At 41.1% G+C, this 18,400-nt stretch overlaps 1 protein-coding gene across 4 annotated transcripts in view; it reads left to right on the top strand.

Moving 5' to 3' along the window:
• LOC124059013 (SPHK1 interactor, AKAP domain containing) overlaps positions 1 to 18,400 on the top strand; it is a 107,331-nt gene that overhangs the window by 67,014 nt on the left and 21,917 nt on the right. For 3 of the 4 annotated variants that reach the window (XM_046388703.1, XM_046388705.1, XM_046388702.1), the window contains exons 3-4: positions 14,358 to 14,460; positions 15,784 to 15,894. In XM_046388703.1, the coding sequence (XP_046244659.1) occupies positions 14,358 to 14,460; positions 15,784 to 15,894 (214 nt within the window). Of the gene's footprint in view, positions 1 to 11,845; positions 12,202 to 14,357; positions 14,461 to 15,783; positions 15,895 to 18,400 lie in introns of those variants that run through there. The other variant, XM_046388704.1, reaches the window with a different exon arrangement.

Genomic DNA, 18,400 nt, shown 5'->3' with positions numbered 1-18,400 from the left:
AATTTGGTCTGAATGAGGACTTAGGCTGCCCGTGAAGTTTTTGTACAGATGTGTGTGTGGATGGACAGGGTGCTGTGTTCAGTTTTATTATTATTATTATTGTTATTATTATGTTTTATTTTATTACTATTATTTTTCTTTCTTTTACAGTGTAGTAAATTTGTTGAGTGATTGTAGTCCTGTTCCGAAACATTGACTGGACATGTTAATGTCTCAGTGGTAAAGTTTATTGGCATGTTGGATCCTGCTGGTTCTACAGTGAGGGTTTTTAACAAGGAGAGAAGGAACATATGGCATCTTTGTATACTTGTATGCACAAACATTGACATATTGTATAGACATTGTACACTCATGCACAGTCAACACAAACGAGATATGAGGACACACTACGTAAACATATAGTGACCTACGCACAACAACACACAGACCAGAATGCTTCAGCAGATGCTGTGTGGTTGTAGAGATCAGATGGACACTGTTGTATTGATACTGAAGGAGGCATCATTGTGGTTGCAGACAGTGGGACATCTGAGTAAGTCTGGCTTCAGCCATCTGTCCGAGCATTTCTCTGCATACACACTGGCTCTGAGACCAGCCAGACTCTACATGGTTATGAAGGCATTCTGATTATATGAATTAAATGCACTCTGAAAAAATGCAGTATAAACAAAGTCTAAGAAATATTTAAAGGATTTAGTTTGATCAAACAAACAAAGCAGCTTCACTGCAGTGAGAAGTGAAGGCGTTAGATGAGAAGACTGATACTGTTCATATGAGAGTCAAGTCAAGTCAAGTCAACTTTATTTGTATAGCCCATTTTTACAAGCAGTTTGATATGAGAATATGAGAGTGGCATTGATCTTCTCATTTAACGCTATTTCTCAAAATTTGGAACTATAACACTGTATGAGCTGTAGTATGTAATATAGCTGCTCGGTTGACACTAATACCAAATATTAGCATACTTCATCACAACAGAATAGACGTTTTGACTTACCATAGTAAGAAAAGTGCTTAATGATGGCTCTGTTTTAGTACTAATAAAATAATAATAATCTTAATTTATATAGCACTAGCAAATCTATGTTACTAAGTGCTTCACAGGGGCAGTAAATGTCCCAGTAAGCCATGAAGCTCAACCAGCATGCACAATGCCAAGATTCACCTAAATGGAATTCAGGCATTAGTCATTTTATTATTTCCATCAGATATTTTCCTGGACAGTAACTAAGGCCTGAAGACCTGTTGTGCTGAGAGAACTGACATAATGTTCTACCCACTTTTATTTATAATAAAAGCTGCAGCAGTGAAGGGCGTCTCAAGCCAATTTAGCTAAACTACAGCTGAGGAAGTCCCAGCTCAGTGCACCAGTTGACTGAGACAAACTGTTAGCTTACAACCCGCAGCCTCTCCCACAGTCGTCTCACTCATGACCTTTAAAATGATTGCTGATTAGGAGCACTCAGTCGCCTCCAGCGAGCTGAAAAAGGAAGCAGGGAGAGCAGCGGAGAGGTGGAGGAGGGCCATCCTACAGTGTGTACAGTGAGTATTTTCATTCAGTGTTTGCTGTCTTTCCACTAGGTTGAGCACGCAATTTATAGGAGATGCTACAAAGCTTCACCATTTTTCTTTCCTTTTTTTTACTAAGTTGTCAAAATTCTGATTCCATTGATTTTCATCATGGTAGATTAGATTATATATTATATACTTAAATGTGTGGCATACAAAGTGTCTCAAACTGTTTTGTTTTTCAAAGAAAGGTAATGTGGGATAAATGTAGGGTATAAATAATTTAACATTTAAATACTAATCATAATTGGATAATGGTCACTGGTGATCTGAAGATCATGGTTTGGTCAGTACCAAAAAAAGTAAAAATGTTAAGTCTTATGTCTCCAAACATAGCCAAAAAACTCAACACAAGTGTACTGTATATTGCCAGGAAAATGAATGAAATATGTTGTTTGTGAATGTTTTGCTAGCAGGACTATTTGCGTTTATGTTGATTGTAATATATATATATGTATATATTCTAAACAAATATAAGTATATAAATATAATTATAGCAGACAAGGCTGAAATATGCCAAACTGGAGTAAAGGTGTGTCATGTCTTTTGTTTTTTTATCAAAAGACACATTAAAGCACAGCCCAAGCTGATGCAGTATCATGTAGGTACTTGTAGATAAAAATCTTGCCCAGTAATTCCCAATGTTTTCCATCAGCCTGTGAAGGTTTGGTCTGCCTGAATTATTCAGGTTTTCACTCTCATCCAACATAGGCGCTCCCCTGGTTACATAATCTATTAGGCAACTACTTATACATAGAACTTGTGTGATGTGAAGGTCATTCGGACCCAAATGTTTTGTGAAATATGTTTTGAAAAAGACCAGCAGTAAATGTGAGGGTGTGCTTTCAGTTTTTACTCTCATCTTTGTCTTCCAAATTAAATCACATCTAGTATCCACGTGTTAATGTGATGCCGCTTAATTAAAAAGTAACCTCAGAATTTCAAACTAAAATTCACAAAAAATTTGCAGACAAAACTAGTCTTTGTCATAGACAATTACCTACACCACTGTGTGTGTGTGTGTGTGTGTTATATTTCCATTGTACCTATGTTTTTAAGGATACAAATCTAGCTTGGCAAGACAAATAATGAAAGACAGAAGAAGTACTGACAAAGCTATCTCCATCTGATGTGTTTTGAACAAACTACAGCAGAGCTAATGTTATAATAATACAAAAAGGTCTCCACGGTTTACCCTTGTCCCACTTCTGTGACAAGACTGAGTACTGTATACCCAATAGGTGTTTACTGAAACATGAAAGCACATTAGCAGACCGTTTCAGATGGGAACAAAGAAAAAACAAGCAAAGGGTGCAGAAACAAATGGTGCTGAGGAAAGAGGTTGGATGTGTGATGAAGCAGTAAGGAGTGGGACAGGATGAGGGAATGAGTCAGCAGCAGCTCCCTCTCTCAGGACAGATGTTTCTGTAAGATTAATATTCCTACCCGGAGTTTATTCACCTGTGTTATCCCCACCCTCACCAGGTGATTTCATGCCTCTTGAGCAGCCAGAAAGGCCCTTTTTAACTGCAGCTGCAACGTCCAGCCTGTCACAGATTTTGATAAATGACATTGATAAACCAGGCTAGTGGGATGGAGTGTAAGGCAGGGCTAAATTTAGCTCCCCAAAGATCAAGCATTGATCATACTGTTTACACCCCTCCTGCACTATTCACAGCTTTTCCATTTCTTCATGAATTTTTAAACTGTGGAAATCTTTACCACTAATGCCTCTTCCAGACCCGTCGTAACTCACTCAAAGGCAGTCATTGGCACATTGTTTATGTACCAAAGGCAGCAGCAGCCATCATTATGATTGCTGCTGTCTATTGTGGTCGTAAGTGATCACTGATTTGATAGGTTGCAATGAATTATAAATCACTTCTCGTGTCTGAAGGTGGAGTACTGTGTCTTTTTTTTCAGTGCACATGTAACTGAGTAGGCTTTAGAAATAAGGTATATGGTAAGTTATGGTCAAGTTATTGATCTGACGGTTGGTCAAATTTCAGGTGTGCGGCTGCATGCGCACCTTACTCTGTGTGTATGTGTATGAATGCATGCATGCATGCAGAAAAGTAAGACGAAGCGATCGTGGTTTAATCTCTAGCCATTGTGCTTTGAGACTGGATCATGAAACCCTCAGACATGAATAGATTACCTTTGCGTCTGATAATTAACTTGTAAATCCAGATCCAGTTCTTGCTCTCACCCTGACCCAACTTCACCTCCAGATCCTTTGTTCTGTGCCACGTGATGCTTCATTACACCCCCACCCCCTCCCCCCCAAGTTTGTACTCTACCTTACAGGCGTCCATTTTCATCAGGGTCAAGTGTGGATTTTTTGTTGTTTGTTCAAGTAATGAGTGATTCAGCTCATGCCTGGATTGTTGTCATTATACATCACACAATTTCAGATTGTAAAGCCTTTTATCTGGGACCCCAAGTTGGCTGCTAAACAGCATTGCATCCTGCGGCTATTTTTACTGAGTGCCTTCATGAGAATTGAACTGCACTTCAACAGCAGAAGACATCAAAGTAACAAGTAACAAGTACGATTTGGGTTGTTTTACATAGGGACAATGTGAGGTATTAGCACTGATCTTAGACAGTAAAGACAAACATCTAAGAGCATGCTAGGAGCTTTGTGAGGCTCTACTTCCACTGAGACACAGCAGTGCTTTCAGTTTAATGCAAAGGTCAGCAAGCTAACTTGCTGACTATGGCAATGTTAACATGCTGATGTTTATCACATATAATGTTTACTGTGTTTGCCATCTTGGTTTAGCACGTTAGCATGTTGCACTTGCTAAATAGCACCTAATACAACATGTGAATAACATCAATGTCATTATTTCTAGATCCGTTAAAAAACTGGGAAAGTGAAAAACACAAAAATGTTGATTTTATCATGTATAAAAGAACATTTCTTAACATGTAAGGAGTGGATGGAGTATCACGACGATTAAATCACCAGGACTTCGGTTTCCTGTGCTGTTAGCTCAGAGAGATCCAGTACTCCACAGTAATTATCTCCATCAGTGCCACATTTCCCTCGTGCTTAGAGGCTTACGTTTTACAGCCTCTTAATTAGACAAACGCTGCCTTCTTTAACTGTGCTTATTGAACGCTACCACAGACGGCATAGTTAACCTTTCCAAGAGAGCCTTTTGTCTCTCAATAATCCTCTGAGCTGTTATAGTGCATAGTGCTCCATAATTATGCCATGGCCTTGACCTTTACTGAGCCTGTTGCCAGTAAGAAGCAGTAATTGAATTGTGAAGTCAAAGCACCTGGTAGTCCATTTGTTAGTTATGTTAATTGTGAATGTTAATTAAGTTCTCTCTTCATGTCAGCAGTGTTGCCTCTTATGTTTGTGTCCGTTCAACCAATGGCTGCTGATGCATGCACCTTACCGCAAAGACCAATAATGAGCAAACAGGTTTCTACCCTCAGTGGCCACCTCATGCTGACCTATTAACAATTAACAAAGAAATCAGATCATTTTCACTGTAAAAGAGGTGTTAATTCACTTTTTTAGGTCATGTAATGCATTGAATTAGACTGTTTGAAGTATTCAGATGAAAAAAAAGTAACAGAAACAGCTTGTTTTGTAAGGCAGTCTTTATTACATTAATTTTCCACTGGATCTCATATTTATCATGTAACATTTAATGTTTGTTATTCAGTAAACACTGAATCTGCTTTCAGGAACCACACACACATGAAAATGAAAAATGTAATTTCTCAGTGACCTAACTTTTAGAAAAACAATTTACATCATGCCTATCTGACACATGTAGTGACTTTAAATAAAGTGAGGCACTGTTAGATAAGAGAGCTATCATTACACTGCAATTGTACAGGTTAAAAAATGATTAAATGTTGAGGAAGCATTTTATTCCAGGCTTTTAATTATAATGACAATCTCATTTTTCTTACCATCCAATCACATGACTATCAGATGACATTTAAGGTCAAACAAGAACCAAAATGTCATCAAATTGATATCTCTAACAACACAGTGTGTTTTAATTGTCCATGTGTTCCCATCTTTGTCCACTTCTGTTTTCCTCCCCACAAGATTAAAGGGTCTAAAAAAAATCGGGGAGCCATATCTCCACCATGCGGAGGAAGATTAGGGTGGGCAGACGCTAATCAATTGCCAAGCCACTGTGATGGATAGAGTGAGTGGAAGAGAGATTTACGGCACATCCAGAGCAAGAGAAGGGAGGAGGAGTGGAGCCAGGACAAAGCAGAAAGAGGGAGAGAAACCCAGATAGACAGAAAGAGATTATACTGAGTCTTGGGGAAATCAATTCAACCTACTGCTCAGGTTTTCAATGAGTTGTACAGCTTAGTGATCTGACACTGAAGTCTGGACTCGGACTGCGGTGATGTTGCAGTTAAATACTCAATATATGACAACAAGGAGACATTGTGATATCTTTTCCAGCTTCTGAACATCAAATTTTTGTTTGTAGATATTGCTTCCACTAAGGCTAAATCAAGGTCACCTGAAGGAGTTTCTCCTTATATACAGTATATATATGAGCAAGTACCAATATTCTCATCAGCATCAAACTTATCATATCATTAGCCAGAACGCTTGTCACTGACTTGGCTCGAACAAGGCCACTGGCTGCGTCTGTCCCAAGCCTGCTGGCATCCTCCCAGCAGCAGACCGGAACCACAATCTGTCACCACCACCAACTCCTACTGTAGTACAGTGCATCTCTTTACTGCTATCACCACCTCTCCTGGTGGTGGCCTTCATCAATTCCTCCTTTACTGCACCAGTTCCACCACTTTGCCCTGAAACCCTCCATCCCGCCATCCTGTCTCCTTAATACTATGCACTGCATATTGTTTTCCCGTGTTTTGTTTTTGTTCTCTACGTACACTGAAAAGAGGGCCAAAGCTCTAATAATAATTGATGTCACTGTCAGAAGCAAAACCAATGAGTCCGTCTATCATTAACCTTTTCATGCGATCATAATGATCAGGTCTCCTAATCATACGTTTCCATTATGATGAGAGCACAGGTGGAAAGGAAGATAGATGGAAAGGTTAAACAAAAATAAATCTGAGATAACTGAGGTGAGCAGGAGGCTGTGATTACTCTGATTAACAAGGCCATTACCTCTAATTGCTTCCAAGAACTTAAAGTCAGCTAGTAAATACTGTATTTTCCTGTTTATAGCTACCTTGCACTGTAGTGACGTATGTGTGCATCTCAAGTTTGTGTGAAAAATACTGGTGTGGTTGCATCTGTTTTGCTGCCTTAATGTTTGTAATAATGTGGTGCCAGATTGCTGTGTTCTGACCTGGTCTTTATAGCTAGAATGTGTCCTGTGCCATGCCATGATTCCTGCAAGAAGCCCGAGCTGAGCCACGGTCGAGTGTGTTGCCACGCTCTTGACGTGATAGCTAATATGTCATCACCCCTCACTAAATGACCCTTCTTGTGCTGTTAGTGTGTCCTCTCCGAGCGCACAAGTCTATCATCATGTCATCATGTCATTTACTCACTTATTCCTGCAGGAGGAACACTATTTTACAATGGTTGTTCGGTCTTTTGCTCTGACTGGTTGGGTCAGTGATCGCTGCTGGCCATGGCAGCTATAAGTGCTTCATCTGAGGAACCACCCACTGGTGTAGCAGCTTTTAAAAGGTTTCAGACATTTATGGTTCAGTGACTGAGGCCTCCTGTCTCTTCTCTGATTTCATATAGTTGTTGTAGTCCAGTCTAGAGCAGTTTGGTCTTCCTTACCCACAGATATAGTCTTTGAAGACGTCTTCCAAAAGTGTGGAGGATTTGACTGATCCTCAGCAAATAACCATCAGTAAGGAGAGAGGTTGCAACCTAACCCTGACTTCTAGCTGGAGATGTTTATATCAGATAAATATTATCTTTACGCATGGAAGCAGTTTTTGATCAGACACTCCTAAACAAGATTTACTTTAAGACTTTAAAAACTACATCATTAAGGTTAGGAGACCTGTGTCATCACGGCTGCTGTACACATTAAAAGCCCTGTGCTATGGTTATGACTCTCGGGGGGAGATGCAGATTTGGGTGATAATTCTGTGTAGGCTGATCACTGTGTGAGACTCCTTTCACTTTGTTTTCACATTGTCATTTCATTGTCATTACACACACCCATGGTTACTGTTTTTACCAGCAAGTGTGTGTGAATGGTGGATACTGCCAGTAACTATGAAAACTACTACCAACAATGAAAAGGTAATTAAAGGATATAGACACATTAAATGGTTGTTGATGGAAAAAATACCAACTATGGACTGCGTAGTCTGCGTTCATGAAAGTCTTAAGTAACTAAGTTCTCAGCTGAAACCTTTGCAGCTATTTAACCTCCTAAAAGTGAGTTTAAATGTTTAGAATCCCATTTTTTTTCAATAACTGTGAGTGGGGTGATCCCTAGTCTTTCCCGCTTCTCCACATTTCTTGACTGAGGCAAATTGTGGCTTAACATCAAGCCAGTTGATGCCTCACATAATGCCAGCCAGAAGACAGGATTGTCTTCACCGTCCCATAATACTCACGCTGGGTTTATCCTCATGCGCAGAACTTTGCAGACTGCAGTAACTTTTCAATATCTGTTTTCTGAGTATGAGTATTTTTTAATTGCCCTATTCTGAAATTTACATCCAGTTTAAGAGTTTGTTGATTAAATGTCATCAGAACACTGACGGTCTTTACATGTCTACACAACATGACATGTAAAGACCACACAACATGTTAAAATTCCCCCCAGGACGTCGTTGACCCTTTGCATTCCTGATGCTGTGTAATTATCTTTACACATCACAACTGCTCAGATTCACTGTAACACCTTCGCGTCTCCCCACGTTCATCCGCTGACTTGACATGTTTCTGTTTTGTAGTCAGTAAGTACATTAAAAATAGCCCCTGTGAGACTGAGTTTTTGGCAGTGAGAGAGCCTGTACTCCAGCTTCTCCCACCTCCCTCAGATGTCTCCTCTCAGCTTGTGAGAGCAGTCTGCGCTTTCATCTCCACTTTAGTTGTCCTTCCATCTTTTATTTTAGGAACGTGTGCAATGGATTAGTTCCCCCCTTCCTGAAAAGTCTCTGGAGATGTGTGTAGAGTGGTGACAGAGAGAATGAAGAAAAAGAAGAAAGAGGATAGAAAAGGGAAGAGGAGGAGGAGAAGAATTTAAGAAGAAGTGATATAAAGATTGAAAAAGTGGAAAGGCTGGAGCATCGTATTTACAGTGTGTGTGTCAGACTCAACATCAGGGAAGTTTGACTCCTGTTAGTGCTGCGTCTCATTTGTGCACCTTCATGTGCAACAGCTTGTGTTGTATTTCTTCTCCGTTAGCCCTTACTCGGTTGTTTATTATCCATCTGTTGGCTCCTTTGAAAAAACACAAAAACTGTTTCACTGTTGCTATGCGACTGTTGAAAACAGTTTCTAACCAGTTTGAAGCCCTGTGATCTTTTGCTGGAATGATTTAGTGTTGAAAACTTGAAACCATCATGCTGAGCCTGAATGTTAAATGCATGAATGTCACACAGAGTTGTCAGGAGACTTTTACTTTCAGCAAGAAGCGAAGGCAAGGTGAAGTCATATGGGAGGATCTATGGCTCATTCACACTTGTTAGTGGTGACAACACACGGTGACCCCATTGACACCTTGCATTACAATGAAATCTGCATATGGATGAGTAAAAATCCGTGTTAATGCCAGGTGTGCACTGGAATTGGAGAGCGACTGGATCAGCAACAGCACATTTGGAATCGATCAGGCCTGGTGTAGATGCAGTCTGTACAGTGTGACAACATGCTTACAAAGAAAATCTGCTCAGCGATCTGAAAGCCCAGCTAGTTTCTCCTCCTGTTCGAGCACACCTGACAAAAGCTAGAAGTTGTTAGTGTTAGTGTTAGTAGTTAGGTTTTAGTATTTACACTCATACAGAGTAAAGGCAAGCAATTCAGTTTATCTGAAAAGGATTCTGAGACTTACAGGTCTGTGAAATTGAAAATGTTGATAATTCAGTGTGTTACAAGCAGCATTTTTTCACTTGTGCTGTGTTGAGAGTGAAGTTTTTTTCCTCGTTTCATTTCAGTTACTCCTTGTCCGTCTATTGTGGTGTGATGACGTGTAGCTGTATGGGTATTCACTTGAGTATTTTTAAAATGTTAACACAGATATATCAATACATTTTCCTTCTTTAGCACCTTATTGTAACCATCTTATAGAAAATATTCTGCTGAAGTGTCGTCCTCGTAGTTCACCTGGTAACACCTTATTTACTGAGCCTGAGTCCTTACCGGCGGTGGCATTTTGCTGCTTGCTGCTTTGCTGAATGAAACCAAGTGGCATCTAGAGGGAGAGAAATAACGTGGTAGCTGACGACAGCATGTAAAAATCTATCCTCTTTGAGATAAGAGTGCATGCTGAAAATAAGCATTCCCTTTGGCAGAAATGATCCTTTCAGCAAGCTGAAGACATACACTTTGCCTACTTTACCTACCCTCACTCACTCACTCACAGACACACAGTTCTCACCAGGACCCCTGCTTTCTCTGTACTCTCCTGAAAGTCCACCATTTTCTGCCCACCACTTCATTGCCCTGCACAGTCTCAGTAGGATAATAGAGAACTGAAGGTCATAGCTCCTTTCACCCCCTCCTGATTATTTGGTGACCTCCCTAATCGACCAAGAAGGGATATTTTGCTGCAACCATCAGACACAGAGGACACAGATGACACAGATATTACTCTCAAGGCCCCCCTATTGCTGCTAAAGTGACAGAAATGAGGGTGGAAAAGTGGCAATCTGATATGTACTTATATGTGTTTTAGGCTTTTTGCATTCCTTATCTTTTACTCTGGTTGTCAGCTCAGTCGAGTGCCAGTAAAATGATGTTTGCTGTTACTTTTAAATATATGAAAAATTGTCTCTTCTTGAGGGGGTGTTCATGGAAGTCATTCATTATTTGTGTACTGACACTTCATTAACATTCTGGCTACCAAAGTGTTATTTTTTCACAGAAAACTGACAGCTATGTAGCTCATCAGTTAACTGACATAACAATACAAAAACATGTAAAATACAACTTTAAAGCTACAATATTATGATTTTTTTTTTCAAATAAAAGTCTTATGGAGAGCTTCAGCATCTTTCACCTCATTGTTCTTCTTTGCTTCACTCTCATCAGCCTTGTTTCGAGACACAGCCGGCAACACACTGTGAACAGGTTTGATAACATGTGCACTCCGTGACAGACAAAGTTAGCGAGTAGCTCGTGAACAGAGGTGGACATTTAGCAGCTACAGAGCCAGGTATTTCCCTCAGGAGTTGGTGGAGGACAGAAACAAAAGTAAAAAGAAAGTGAATATTGAATGCTTGTGTTGCTCTGTGGCTGCTGATATGTGCTGGCCCTCCATATCAACTTACGTTTAGGTGTCATAGTCATGTTTACAGCTGGTTGTAGTGCCTCCAGGAGGTCAATACTAAATGAAAGACAAACTAAACAACAAGAGTGATAAATATGTCCGCATGATTTGATATTAGTAGCAGAAACATGCATCAATCTGCTAAGTTGCAAGAAATCGCAGTAATGTGGAAGCATATCAGTATTGCTGTGCTAACACTGGTAGGGACTGTACGTAACCACAGGACTCTGCAAACAAGATGATCATGCTCCAGTGGGCTCAGATGTCTTTCAGTGTCACTTTACCCACAGTTACCACAGGACAAAGTGGCCATTAGAAGGAGTGCAGATTTGTCCTCACTTTTCAGACACGGGCTCTACGTCCACCACTTCTGTTATGAAGTCTGCGGGTCGACCATGAAATCTTTTGCACTGACCTTGAGTTGGGTGGAGACGTAGAGCACCTGCCCAAACAACAAGGCAGCTGAAAGCGGGTCTGTAGTGTCCTGCCAAAGCTAGGGTTTCCTCTCATCTTCACAGACCATGTGACTGAGAACAGTCTTTAGCTTATATTTACTATGTATGCAGCCTGTCTCAGTTCCCTGTGTCACGGCTGCTGTTGCCTGTGCGTTTTCAGTGTCATATACACGCTGATCTTACTCAGCCTTCAGAGATGTGACTTTAATTGGCCCTCAGTTACAACTCACACAGTGGAAGAGGTTTCACTTGGGATCATATACTGCCTTGGTAGCAAAACAAGTGCGTACGTGTGCGCGTACTTCTGTTTGTAGTACACGTGAATGTGCGTCGACAGGCGCGCGCACTGCCCATATCCATGCCCTTGCCTGCGTCGTGCAGCTCATTACGTTTGATCCTCGCGGAGCCTCCCGCGCCTGCACTCGGCATTTGGCGGACAGACGCGCAGAGCAGGCAGTGGTGTGCTGCCGCTTCTGCTGCTGCTGCTGATACCGCGGGGTTCAGTCCATCACAGTCCTCCAGCCACGGAGAAGCAGTCTGGGATTCCTTCAGTGATCGGTAGGGGATGCGCATCTGGACCGGAGAGTGTCCCGAGGACAGTTAGGCGTTTTGCTGTATCTCTCCCTGTTCCTCTGCCCCCTTACCCCCACAGAGGAAATAATCACACTGGTTGAGGACAGTTTGGCCATTTTTGAGAGAATGGCAGGCGCAAAGTGCCTTCTGAAAACGCCGAGGTAAGAGACAGCTTATTTACGCGGGATAAAGAAAAAAATGTCGATGAGCGTGGGAGAATATTAACGTTTGCATATGTGGTGTCACTTCAGTATTTTCATAAAATACCTCACATATGGATTTGCTGTGATATTTGTAGCATCCTTTTAAAATGTAGTATTTTGATGATTTTACAAAAGCACCGAAAGCCAGTGAGTGTGTGGTGCAAATGCCTGGTTTATTTTACGTTATATTGGATCTAATCTTTTTCTTGTTTGTTTGTTTGTTTTTTTCCGCTGTGAAAGTGTGTCAGTTTGTTTTTAGTGTTGGAAAAGCGTACCACAAATGCACGTTGCAGTGAAGCTTCTGCTGCACAAACACAGACTGCCTGTGTTTGTGCAGCAAACAAGATGTTCCGTTTCAGCCCAGCAAGAAATCTAGATAGAAATTCATGTCAGTTAAGATAAGTGGACAGCAGTCACAAACAGATTTTCTCACTTTGATCGAGGTTTTAATACGCTTTAGTCCTGTGAATGTTTTTCCTCCGGGGTAATTGTCAAAATTAGACTAGAGTTGAAATGAGAGATGTCTGCAGTGTCCAGGACGCAAACTTTCAACACTGATTATTTTACGCAGCTGAACGCTTTCTAAAGCAGTGAAATCTGAGGGCTACCACTGAAAGTTGCCTGTTTGTGCACAAGTAAACCAGGCTCCTGGCGTCCGAAATCTGGCGAAATCCTCAACGACACAAGCCCTCCGCAGTAAATTACAGCAGCGCACCGGCGGCTGTCCTTCAGAGCCAGACATTTCAGGGGTTAATTGTGTCCTCGCATCAGGTCTGCTGGGTACCTGGGGCCCTCGGGAGCACGAGAGCGCACCAACCTGTCAATCATCACCGCGTCGTGATGGAAAGGTCGTTAAGATTAGAGAGGAGGTCGTGCGTGATAAATTCATCCCGCTGGTCTACAAAAATTTACCTGTGAAAATAACTTAACGTGAACACCAGATACAAACCTGTCTGGTGTTTCTTCCATTTTTTACAGTGTTGTTCGCTTTCAATTTCCTGCATGCATCCAACAAATTCACTGCAGGATGTGTGTGTGTGTGTGTGTGTGTGTGTGCATGCGTGCGCTTCTTGGATGTGTGTTTTGATGTGTGCCTCACAGATACAGCAGCCTATTTAAAGAACATCATATCCACTTATCTCCAGTATATCTTCTTTTTTTTCCTCACTGTGTCCAGCCATTCACAGTAGAGTCACTTTTCCTGTCACACAGTTATTTACATCAGGCGTGTTCATTAACCGCAAATAGATGCGGTTGCGTGATCCCTTGGGGCTTTCAAAATGAAATGCTTTTAATTTGCTTTGAAATATGTGGATTACTGGAAAAACAGCTGCTCCTATTTAAATATGCATCCCCAGCCTCTTTATTTTCCAAATTGATCCTCATTAATGCCATTCCAGATAAGCTTCGATTTGGCTTATCTCAGTGAAAGCATGCATGGAGGATAATGACGCCTTCCTGGGATTTTTTGAGTTTGCTATGTCGAGTTCAGGCTCGCCATACTCTGACAGACATTCCCATCATTACAGTTTGTTGAATAATTTTGTCTCATGCACCAAATGAAGGTCACGTTTTGTGTTTCCCTGTTTGTCCTCCTATGATCCTCTATCACCATCACTGTCTAATTCACATTTCATGGTTTGGAAAAGTTGCCATAAATTTTTGACACATCTGTGCTTAGTTTCATGCGATGTTTTGCAAACACACTAATAAGCTTCTACAAAAAATGACAGTTTACTAAGGGCTTTGCTTAGATGTTAAGGAGAGTCAATGTAATCAGTGCATTTATGCAGTTTATGTGGAGAGAAGACATCACAGAAATCCTTGAAGAAACTTTTTAAGAGGTGCTACAGTGGTTTCTCATAAGGTCTTGACATCCAAAGACCCAACACCTAAAACTCTTTGCACTCTTTAATAAATGATGGGAGATGTCACCTTGGTTGGCCATAAATGGGCAGCTGTACAGCATGAACAGATGTGACAAGCAGTGGGCTGCACCACTCAAACCCATCCTTTCTGATCTCAGACTTTTTTTTTTTTTAAGGGAGTGATGTTGAGTGCTTGACAATAACTTGCTCTGACAAAGACAACTCCGTGCCCTTTTTGCCTTGCAGTAACTTCCAGTCATCTGCCATGTTTGAAGGCTCTGAGTCTGTCGAATTGGAGGGAGGCAGCACAGAGAGCACCGTGGCCTCGTCCATCAGTGCCTGCAAGAAGGTAAAAAAAGCTGAGCTGTGTCTTGCTTCTGTTGGGATGGAAGTGTACCCCAAACAGCATGCCATTCTGTCCATCTACCGTGTGACTGCTTGTCAACGTGTCTTCTTTTTGTCTTCTTCTTTGTTCGTGTGCATGTCCATTATATCTGTCTCTCACGTTATCTTTTTGAGTGTTTTTTCAGCATTGCAAGAGATTTTCATTTCCTCCTCCGGGGTGCCTGTGACACCCAGGGGTTGTGTAATAAGAGGAACAGCCAGGCCCTCGGGTCAGCCCAGTAGATTTATCATCTCCCAGTGTCAGAAAGGCAGGAGGGGAAATAGTCCAGATCAGTGGTCTGAGGTGGAGGCTAGATTGAATTTCCTGTCAAAGTGTGTGTTGGTAGGTGTTTTGTGTATGTGTGCACGCGCAGGTGATCTCACTGGTATTTGTGTGTAATTAGCCTACTGCTTGTGATCTTGACTGACTTCCACTTGAGTCTCCTAGAGACAAATGGTGATGTATTCCTTACAATTGGGCCTTGTGCTCCGCTGACCTGTGGCAGCAGCCTGTGATACAGTCACTGTCCATGAGATCAGCTGAGTCTACGTCACCTTTACCTGGCTGAGGGCCTGCACAGATGGTCCATCCTTTGGGGTGCAAGCATGAGGGGGCATGATTTGTCACTAAAAATACACAGAGAGAATGAACAGCACATGCGTAATATCTGTCATATGTCAAAGGATTGGCATAATAATTATGTTATTCATAGCATGTGATCTTTTATTTGGTGCACAATGATGTTGCAAACTGTTGGAAATAGTTTTTTCCTCTTCTCTCAGAAGTAATTTTAAACATACCATATGGTCAAATCTTTGCACTGTGATAAGGTCAAGGGATTCCTTAATTTTACCCTTGTAAATAAATTGGCATTGTATTTGGGTCATTGTTAAAACAGCAATGCCCATAGTTTCTGAAAAATGAGCATGTCAGTCAGTAGGACAAAGACTCTTTTCTGTCATTGACAAAGGCAGTGCTAAGACTGTATTTTTCACCCAGAAAGCTTCATTAAAATGTCCCCCGGGGGATACAGTTACTGTTGTGTATACTATACTGTGCATTGTCTGGTTAGCTGACAGATTATTGATCTTGTGCCACAGACACTTATCCTGGAATAAAGGTCTTGAAGAAAGGTCAATTGACCCCAACAACCAGAGGGTGAAACACAGAGACTGGCAGATGAAAGTGAATGTGTGACTCAGATGGCGTGTGTGGAGTCAGAAGAACTGTGTGTTGTGATTTCAGTGCTGCCACTGTACCTGAGCGGGGTTTATCTGTGTGCTGCAGGTGCTGTGCAGCAACAGTGTGCTGGACTCGTCGGAGTACTGGCTGAGGAATGAGAAAGCTCTGTGCAGGCTGGGCCTGCTGGACGACGACACGGAGGGCAGCTGCACCGTGGTGAGTACCATACTGTGGATGATGAAACACTGTGCTCCCTTTTGGCAATGAAGTTGGACCAAGTCATCTCAAGTGTGGAGTTTTAGCTGCAGGAGGCGTGTTTGGGTGCCTCAAATGACAGAGAGGTAACGGTTTGAATATTAACGTGAAATGATGTGAGAGGACATCTAAAAAACTGCACTCTCTTCAGCGTGCTTCGTCTGAGTGACTTGTGGGCATGGAGATGGTTAAAGAAAGTGTTTTTGTAGCAAGTTGCTGGTTCTCCTTTGCCTCCTTTTAGAAGACAGTTCTTGTTTTTAAGGTTTGATGCGTCACTTTCTATGTGTTGAGGAAATGAATGCGACTTGAGATAATGCAATGGCGGTACTTGCAATAACGTCAAAATACAGACGATGGCACAAGCCAGTGCAGATGCTGAATTGTGTATAGTTTGTTCTCTCTCTCAGAGCTGTGTTTCTTTTGTATTTTGCATTCTTGAAAATGAGATGGCAAAAGTAGATATATTTTTGCATCTATGAACAGAATATGATTTTTCATAATCACTCTGCTGCTTAAAGTAAACCAGCAGGTTTCGAGTAGATGTTATGAGCTATGCAGATTCATTCTGCTAGAAGATTGTTAAGAGGTCTGTTTAGTCTTTCTTTTGTAGCGTAAATGCATATCGGTTATGGTGATTTAATCACACTCGGACTTCAAATAAAAAGGCTATCGTAGAATGGTCATCTGTAGGTTTTTCACTACCATTATGAAAGTGCGGCACCCAAGCCGCTATCAGCAACACCTAAGCCGACTGTGTATAAAATCAACGTGGAGCGCTTCAGAACTACTGAAACAAATTTTCCCAAATCTAATGGTTGTAATTGATCCTATCTATGGAAAATTTTGTCTTTAGACTATTTGGATGTTGTTTATTTATTATCTCCTCATGCTTTTCCAGCATTTCGTACACAGATATGGTAGTAATAATGATGTGGATTTACATATTGTTTTAATTGAAAAATGTCAGATTTTCTTGGGAGAGGACCTCCATCCCCTTCTGCTAAATATGTGCATGTAACTCACCCACAAACTCTGGGAAATCTTTGATCTTTGCTGTAATGCAAACTCTCACAGATTCAGTAGTTTGACTCTCCCCTTGGATGAGGAGAACTACACTCTTGTTGGACTTGAGTCCTTCGTCTTCTCCACATCCTGCGTCCTGGACTCTGCACCGAACTCAACAGTGTCGCTCCGGGCATGTCAGCTCCACTACATACATTCGCACAAGTTAATGCCACTGGTTTAGGCTTGGCTGACAGCAGGAAAGCTACACAACTGTACACATTTGTTTGTTTGTTTGACACATTTTAATTAGTTGTTAATGAGCCATTTATAGGCTGTCCTTGCCTTTTGTTCATTGTCTGCTCCGACAGATTTACAAGAAACAGAAATCTTGAAACACCATGACAAAATTATGATTGTTATTTGAGCTTACATATAGAGGCAAACTGTTTCACATCTCATCCAATCGGTTTTTATGATTCCAGCTACTGACCAGGCCATTAGTTATTTTAATCATGGTGTTTTCAGTCTTTATGGACTCCAATTTCTGCACAATACCAAAAACTCAATAAACTTGCAGCATCACTTTACATTTACATTTACTTATAACGGTAAGGTATATACAACATTTTGCGTTGTGGCAAATGACTGAAGATAACATGCTGTAACTGGCGTTTCAAAACTCGAGAGAATGATGATAACTGTCAACACAAATTACTCATCCACATTTCTCCTAAACATTCTTTGGAGAATCTGACATTAAGCGAGGATACTCTGAACAGAGTATGTGTTTATATAACTAAGGGCATTGCTGGTTGTTTAGACTTAGATTGTGGTACTTTAGAAAAGACATCAAAAGAGAAACCAAAAATTAGAAAGGCTTTTAGCTGTAGAGGACACACATTCTTAATCCCTTCCATCACCCAGTTATGGTGTGTCACCTTTGATCAATCATTCATTTCAAATTGCAAGTTAAGCATGAATTGCGCTCAGGATTTACATCTGTCAGTGGCTCAAAGGCATCTTTGACTGGGAGGGACAACAGGCGTTTGATTAGAAGTGTACCAGTTCAGTTTTACTACAGACACATTTATGTACCAACACTCTAATTAAAAAAACAAAAACAAAACACTGCATCAAGGGGAAATGTACTTTAATTCATGAACACAGAGTGCACAGGTAAATAAAAATGATTGTGGGGGAAAATAAGCACGGCTATGGTGAGTTATGAGTTCAGTCTGAGGTGACACACACACACACTTGGTGTCTGTCTGTTGACAGTCTGTATGTCTGTTGGTGTACAGTAAGACATTCTGGCTGTTTGGAGTGAATAAACACAAATGATCCTGTGGTCGAAAATTTGCTTTGTTTCTGCATGAACCCAAGCTCAGTTTCAAATGTGTTAAAGGAAAAAGGTAGTTGGTTGTTGAGTCTCATAGTCATCAGATACCATTATGCATCTGCG

The sequence above is a fragment of the Scatophagus argus genome, chromosome 5 (genome assembly GCF_020382885.2).
Source record: "Scatophagus argus isolate fScaArg1 chromosome 5, fScaArg1.pri, whole genome shotgun sequence".
NCBI classification, from domain to species: domain Eukaryota; kingdom Metazoa; phylum Chordata; class Actinopteri; family Scatophagidae; genus Scatophagus; species Scatophagus argus.
The sequence above is the reverse complement of the archived record's forward strand: the minus strand, read 5'-3'. Positions and strand labels throughout refer to the sequence as shown.